The sequence below is a fragment of the Desmodus rotundus genome, chromosome 9 (assembly GCF_022682495.2).
Source record: "Desmodus rotundus isolate HL8 chromosome 9, HLdesRot8A.1, whole genome shotgun sequence".
Lineage (NCBI taxonomy): Eukaryota > Metazoa > Chordata > Mammalia > Chiroptera > Phyllostomidae > Desmodus > Desmodus rotundus.
The window spans coordinates 106,297,847-106,305,166 of record NC_071395.1 but is presented as its reverse complement, the minus strand read 5'-3'; the positions used below and the strand labels follow the sequence as shown (position 1 = coordinate 106,305,166).

At 47.0% G+C, this 7,320-nt stretch overlaps 1 protein-coding gene across 1 annotated transcript; it reads right to left on the bottom strand.

Moving 5' to 3' along the window:
- Positions 1 to 229: 229 nt before the first annotated feature.
- CNTD1 (cyclin N-terminal domain containing 1) lies at positions 230 to 7,312 on the bottom strand. The gene is made up of 7 exons (XM_053910875.1): positions 6,961 to 7,312; positions 4,012 to 4,087; positions 3,591 to 3,759; positions 2,490 to 2,652; positions 1,879 to 2,023; positions 1,146 to 1,242; positions 230 to 549 (listed from the first exon to the last, which is right to left on the bottom strand). Exons 1-7 carry the CDS (start codon positions 7,127 to 7,129, stop codon positions 379 to 381), a joined length of 990 nt encoding a protein of 329 aa, XP_053766850.1. The 5' UTR covers positions 7,130 to 7,312; the 3' UTR covers positions 230 to 378.
- Positions 7,313 to 7,320: the final 8 nt, after the last annotated feature.

The following is a 7,320-nucleotide window of genomic DNA, read 5'->3' as shown; positions in this document are numbered from 1 at the left end:
ACTGCCTTCTTGCTCAGTCAAGGTCACCCAGATGGTCTCAGTTTTTGAGCCCCTGGTTAATGCTAATCTTCATGTCTGATGTTCTCTCGTAATAAAATAAACAGTTAAAGAAAAGGCATAAATATCTTGTTAAGTAAAAGTGAATCAACTTCACTAATATTTCTCTGTCTCCCAGCTTTTTCCGTTTGCAGTCTGATACGACAAAAAGGACATGCTTGTCCACCGTAGCTGTCCGATGCAGAAAACTAAGCATAAAGTTGGAACACAAAACACAGTTCAAAAGATACTTGCAACTTGTATTCCGAGTATTAAAGTAAACAAGGGGAGAGATGAGTGCAGTGATGGGAGGTTGTTTATACTTGGCAGATTCGGTCTGTCTCACGTGTTGGAGGAAGCAGCAGCCCTCAGAGCTCTGGCCACCAGGTGGGGAGGAACGGGCCGCTGTCGCTCCGGAGTGCTGGCTCCTACACTGTGGGTCAGGATTGCATAAGAGAAGGCGGCAATGCTCTCCAGGGCGATGCCAGTGATGCTCTGCAAATGCCCCACAACCTTCAGAAACAGAGACAGGGTTGTTATTACCAAAGCATCTCATCACGTTGTAGTGCACAGGCACGTTGCTTGGGCCGTTCTCTCAAGCCCAGTATAAAGTCTTTTATTTCTCTGGACTTACTGAGAATACTAAATCCAGACCCCAGTGTTTGCCAATAGGCAGATAACATTAGGACACCTTTGCCCTGATGGTGTTAGTGTGGAAAGTTTCTGCTAGACATTTCACTCCGCTGGAGATAAGTTTTGTGAAATGTGAGAGGGATATTTGAGCATTGACATTTTCTCTATTTGGGGGGATATATTTATTGGACTTGAACATGATAGCAGATTATCGGTTAGCGGATTGTGGTGAAGTCCAATAAAAGGAAATGAACAAGCTGAACTTGGACCTCCATTTCCAATTTCATAAGAGGAAAACTGGAGAACGCTTTTCAGTCCTAACTTAGTTTTCCCTCTCCCATATCCTGCTCATTCATCTTAATCCTGGATCTTGGCACCTGTCTTTCGTAGGTTGTCTTCTGTTTTCCTTTCGCTAATGGGAGAATGCTTCTATTAAGTGCACTCTGACCGCGCTGCGCCTGCTCGGTGGTACGCACCTGGCTCCAACCCCCATGGTTTTGGGTGAACGCGCTCGCTGCGATGACCCCTGCTGCCAGTAGCATGAAGTCCTCCTTCACTGAAATGAACTTCTCCCTGGACGATCAAAACCATGATTAATTTTGGAGCTAGAGTGAAATGCGATCTTCCAAACCTTAGGGTCATGGAACTTCAATTGTTTATATTGACCATTTTGGAATTTTTAGACATGGAAAGAAAAAGTCAAGTAACAGCTAGTTTACCCCTCTCCCAGTGACCCCCCCCCCCCCCAAATCAGCTGGGATTAAAACATGAGCCTCCTGTCTGAATGGTTTCTAGGCCTTTTGTTGCCCCATCTGTCTCCCTGACAAATGTAACTGTGAGGCTTTTTACCATTCTGACTTTACAGTAATCAAACACTTTTGTCCAAGTTGCAACCTTGTGACTGGCTTTTTTCCCCAAGTGACTACAAAAACAGTTCAGTAATCTCAAATTATAAACTCGGCTAAAGAAAACTAGGAAATAATTACTTGGAGCCATTTAAATTTAAAAGTAAAAGCATTTAGGGTTTTGCTGATTGGGCTCAGTCATCTGCATCCAAGCAACATACCGGATGTTAATTTGACCCAGACAACCTGTGCAGAGTATCTGTGAACTGGATGCCTTGCCAGGTCAATTGCATGCACCATGTTCTCGCGCCACATTCTGGACTCCGTTTCTGGAAGGAACCTACACTAGAAGGAGTTGCCTTACCCTTGCAGCTGACTGGGTGTGGAGTTCTCAATCGAGGCCCTCAGCAGACTCCCATACACGGGTTCGTGCAGGAGATAGACTAGGTCGAGCAGGGTTAGGCAGGTTGCGTGCAGCTGTGTGGCTGGGACCAAGCAGCCGTTGTATCCTAGGTGGAGTGTGGGCATGGGAAAGAGCATTATGCGGGTCTTTCCTGATCATAATCACAGTTGTTAATGTAACATAAAACTGTTGAGCTACTAATGTGCTTCCTGATTGCTTTACCATAAGAAACCTCTTTAGCTGGAGGTCAGTTTCAAAGGACAAAGGGAAAGGTAGAGAAATCTCCATATACAATCAGTATACAATCAGTATATTTGTTTTTTCCCTCTTATCTCATGCCTCTCTATAAATGAACTCTGATCCAGTGAGAGTACCTAGTGAGTTCAAACAAGCCAGGTGCTGAGATCTAAGTTTCCTTCCCTGACAAGTACCAGAGAGCACTTTCCTCAGTCACTGCAGGCTTCCTCCTGTTCCTCATTAGTGGGTTCTGCCCCTGCCCCCAGATCCCTGGATATATCCTTACTGTCTTCTACGGAAGACTCCAACCCACAGTCCCTGGCACACTTCAGTACCTAGAACCTCCAGGAGCATCTCCACATATGCCAGGGGAGTAGGCAGATTGATTTGGAAGTTCAGGGACTTCAAAACATCAAGCTCTGACTCCAGCAGTTCCTCTTTGGTGTGTAGATATCCTAGAGCCTGGAGGAAATTCAGGACTGTAATGTTGCTGATTATCTGAGCAGAGGGAAACAAAACAGTGAGGGGGGAGGAAAGTGTGTCAATCGCACATCTTGGCACAGTACACGAAGCCCAGCCCGTGCAGCCCAAGCCTTCACCTCGTCGTCTCTTCTGGTGATGCCCCTTACACTCAGTGCTTGCCGTAGAGAAGTTGCAGTTCCCAAACCCACCAAGGCCTCCAGGCCTCTACACATGCTGTTGCCTGCGTCTGGATCTCCTCTCCTCCCCCTTCTTTCTCCCTGCTTCCCTTAACTCCTCTCCCTCTTCCCTTGGGTCAACCCACCTTTCACACCCCTTCCCCCTTCAAGAAGTCAAATACACTTCCTTGACTCTCCAAGGCTGATAAGGTACATTTATAGCCCTCTGTATGCACACTAATCAGAACACTTTCCCACATTATCTGCCTGTGTGTCTTCTCTTACTGGATAGTAAGTTCCCTGAGCACAAACAATAGTTCTGCTGTTGCAGCCATGGTACCTAGTGCAGCATCTGGCCGTAGAAGACGATAAATATTTGTTGAACGAACAACATTTCATTATATAGGTATTGGGGGATGATGTGGAGAAGTTTTATCCTTTATAAATGGAATATTTGCCTTTAATACTGATAGGTATGTTGGCAATTTGGACATTTTATCTAAACTGCCCTTGAATTCAAGGGGAGAAAAGGTGACCTACATGAATAATGGCAGCTGTCCAGCAATTATACTTTGGGAACAGAACTTCAGGCTATTTAATAACTGCCTCTGAGTGACTGTGTGTGCACACGCGCGTGCCAGCATGCATGTGTGGGAGGTATGCTTTGGAAGCACAACTGCACTCAGGAATTTCCGCATGAGTAGTACCACCTAGCCTAGCAGGGGGTTTCTCAGTCACCTTTGATGAGCTGGGTTCTTTCTACCACTCAGGGGCCTGGGAGCCACCCCGGCTCCTTACTTTGTAGTGGAAAGAAAGTTTGCTTGCCAGCTGAACACATGACACGAGACGCAGGGTAAACTTGTTGAAAAGCTGCTCTTTCAGAGCCCTCCAGTTCCGAGGTTCCGTCTTATCTCTTAGCCGGATTGTAGCCTGTCTGCAGATATTCTCTGCCTGCTTAACCATAAACCTACAAAGAAGGGAAGGGGGAGATTAAACAACCCACATTCACTCCAACTAAAAGGAGTTTCTGCTTCAAAGTTGCTACATCTTATCCTCTCCAATAGTGATCGCTGGCAGTAAACTTACATTTGCAACAGAGGGTACAAAACCGGGTCTCATGGTAAGGGACAACTAGTACTGTTTTTTCTTTTCTAAGACTTGGGTACATTAGCCATTTTGAGGGGCATCACTTACAAGGGCCTGACGCTCCGGGCTTTACCTTTCTAGGATTTCTACAGCCTGGTAGCTCACGGATTTCTCCAGACACCATTGCTCAGACAGGAGAAAAACAAACTCTGTCAAAACAGGAAAGAAGAGCCTAACTCACAAGGTGCAACCAGAACCACTCTGTGAACTCTTGGCATTGTGTAAAAGCCACAATGGGGGTATGGGGAGGGGGTCAGGAGGTGAGAAAGATGAGACGGAAACAACCCAGGCTGAGCTTAGCCCCTTTCGGTGCCAATGGGCAGATCAGAGGCATGAAAAGGAGGCTGACAGGGTGCCAAAGACAAGGGCTTACCAAGCCCCCTCAGCGGCCCTGGAAGCTTCCTGTCGTCTCAGCTGATAAAAGGCTTAGCCAGTCACACACAAACATACCAGCTGGTCTACATCATGCTGGGAACCCTCAGCTTCAAGGGAGATTCTTGGAGGAATAAAAACCCTAACCCCTATATTCTGTTTGCAGTGGAATGTTGACAGGAACAGAAAGGTCCCTCCTGGAGCTTCAAGATTCTTTATAATACTGTTTGTTTAGTAACCACCCTCTGGAGAACTCCCGTTGCTTTACAAACACGATTCACCTTACAGCTGGACATCATCTCTCCACCACCAGTTTGCTGGGTAAATGTGTGGTAGCCGAGCCTCTCCCTAGGAGCAAGTTTGTTATAGTGGAGTGGCTTGTTTTGGAGAAACATCCTCCAAACCAGGGAACACAGCCCGATTTGGGAGGTGGGGAAGTCACTGAGAAGGTGGAAAGGGCAAGATACCTTGGCAAGGTTTGAGGCTGCCTGTTTCTCTTTGAAAGAACCACCCCAGATAGAATTTTATTTAGTTTGCAATATCATTAGAGGGTGGAAACAAGGGTAAATGTTAGTTCTCAATAAAGGAAGCTGCAGAGCTGGGAACTTAGCATGGATCAGTGAAGAATTACATACAAATCACAGTATGTCTTCAAAGAAAATTTGACTTAGAAAAAAACTATAAGTCCAGCTAGCACAAGATAATTTAACAATCTATTCAACACACATCACACATAGGTATATGTACAAAACCCCATCGTTACAGAGACTAAATAAAGCTCTGCTAGCAGTGTCCAATGAAGAGAATTAGTGTAAGCAATTAAGCTTAATACCCTAGAATAATTGTGTTATTAGCCAGTCCTTTCATTTGTTGGAGTTCTGGCTCCCTTTTTTTGTTTTTTTCCTCCGTGTGTGTATAGTTGTTTGGTTTGGTTTTGGTCTGAATTATCTCGGCAATTGTTTCTACTTTCCATTTTAATTTGCCAAGAAAACTGAGCTTGAGGTAGGTGGGATGGATCAGGGTTACACCTCTCCCTGGCTGGCTCCACCTGCTGCACTTACAAACATACTTAACTAAAAGACCCTCCTACTCTATCCTCTGAAGCTGGGGCTTTATCTCTCTAATTTCTTGAAAACCTAGTTTACACCTGCTGCTTCCACTTCATCATTCACTTCCTAATGTTCTGCAATTTGGCTTCTCCTTTATCCAACTTGTTGAAATGATTGTCTCAAAGGCGAGTAAATATGTGCAAATTGTTAAATGTCATGGCCCCTTGGCCGTCCTCATTCCTGTTCAAATCCCTGCAGCATCTGAAACCGGGGAGCACCATCCTTCCTGCAACTCCCCCCTTGGCTTCCAAAGACCTCTCCGTTCGACTCCTGTCTCCCAAACCACTCCTTTTAGTCCCTTCGTGACTCTTCTTCCTCCTCCAATTTCTTGACCACAAAATGTTTCCCAAGGAACTGTCCTTGACCTTCTCTTTTCTCCCTCTAGTGGTTCACCCTCTGCCACAGTTTCAATAGCATCCTTTATCTCTAGTTCTGACCTCTCTCCTGATTTTTTAAACAGCCTGCTAGGAAACTTCCTCTGTTTTACAAGCACCTGAAACTCAGTAGATTCAAAACCAAAGCGATTATCTTTCACAAGCAAAGGTCACACTTCCTCCTGTTTTATTTTTTTAAGTGTCTGTGGGTGTTTCCCTTAATGGCACCACTACATTCCCAGACCCCTAGGCTCAACTCTGGCATAGTCACCTTTGCCTTCTTCACTTCTGAAGTTCATCCGTTGTGGAACCCTCTGTTTTACCTCTGAAATGTTTTTATCCATCCTCCCTGTAGTTCCCTCGGCCCTGTTACCTAAACTGCTAACGCAGGCTCTGCTGGTCTCCCTAGCGCCCACCTCTGTCTACTCCGGTCCATCCTCGCACCACAGCACAGCCAGCATACTTTTCCCAGAGCAGAGGTCATGGTCATCTCACACCCATATTAAAGACCCTCCATGCCTTACTTAGTTCCTGCAGAGCTAAGTAAGCATAAACTCCTCACCTCGGCACTCAAAGCGCCACATAGAATGTCCCCAAACTACCATTCTGATCTTGACTGCAACTACTTTAGCAAACGCGCTGGCCTGCCCGGACTAGCTTCCCTATCTCCACTTCTCCAAGCTTCCCTATCTCCGAGGCTGCACTTCTGCTAGAATCGCCGACTCCGTTTACCCTCTGACCAACCGAAACGTCATCTTTCCTTCAAGGTCTACTTCAAATGCCAGGGTGCCCGCAGGCCTCCGTTAACCCTTCCTAGCCCACCTCACTGCGCCACTCCCGTCGGTCCCCGTGAAGGCTCGTCTTATCCACTGTGCCACTTATCTAACCATACTTGGACCCCGGCCTTTGCAGGTTTGTCCCGATGTTCTCCAGGGATTATCCACGTGGTTCGAAAGCAGGGACTAGATCTCTGTCTCATCTTTTTATCTTTGCACATGCGGAAATCGAGGGTAGGGTACGGGTGTGGCTTGCTCGTCACTGTATCCCCGGCACCTGGCATACAGTAACTTATATGAATTAATAAAGTAAACTAGATCTCAAGGTCGGCGCCTCACAGGCAGGTGCCCGGCGCTCCCCTGAACCCGCTCCCTCGCCCTGCGTTCACACCCACGATCCGGGTCTCCCTGAAGCTGCCCATCCGGCCCGCAGACGCCTGCACTGCTTGCTCGTTCTGCTGGGCCAGGTGGAGCAGGGCGTCTTCGATCGTCTCTGTAGCAACAGCTCCAAACTGAAATTCACTGTGAGAGGCCAGTCTTGGCCTCGCAGGTGCGTCCATTTTCAGAAACCTTTCAGGACACCCAGAAGGCTCACTGGATCCATAAACTGATCCCCTTAGCCTCTCTCCACTGCCTTCTGCCACACTCTGGATTCGTTCTCCCGTCTTGAGTGCCTGTCCTCGCCTCAAGTCCGAGGAAAACGCAATTCCCGCCACAGCCTCGAGCGCTCCGCAATCTTTTCCCGCGCCAA

Bases quoted from the DNA above. Each gene is read 5' to 3' on its own strand.
- CNTD1 (XM_053910875.1), bottom strand. From the start codon at position 7,129: ATGGACGCACCTGCGAGGCCAAGACTGGCCTCTCACAGTGAATTTCAG. The intron at 4,088-6,960 runs GTGTGAACGCAG...CTGTTTTGACAG, and splicing joins CAGGGAGACCCGGATCGTGG to AGTTTGTTTTTCTCCTGTCT. The intron at 2,653-3,590 runs GTAAGGAGCCGG...CCCTCTGCTCAG, and splicing joins AACTTTCTTTCCACTACAAA to ATAATCAGCAACATTACAGT.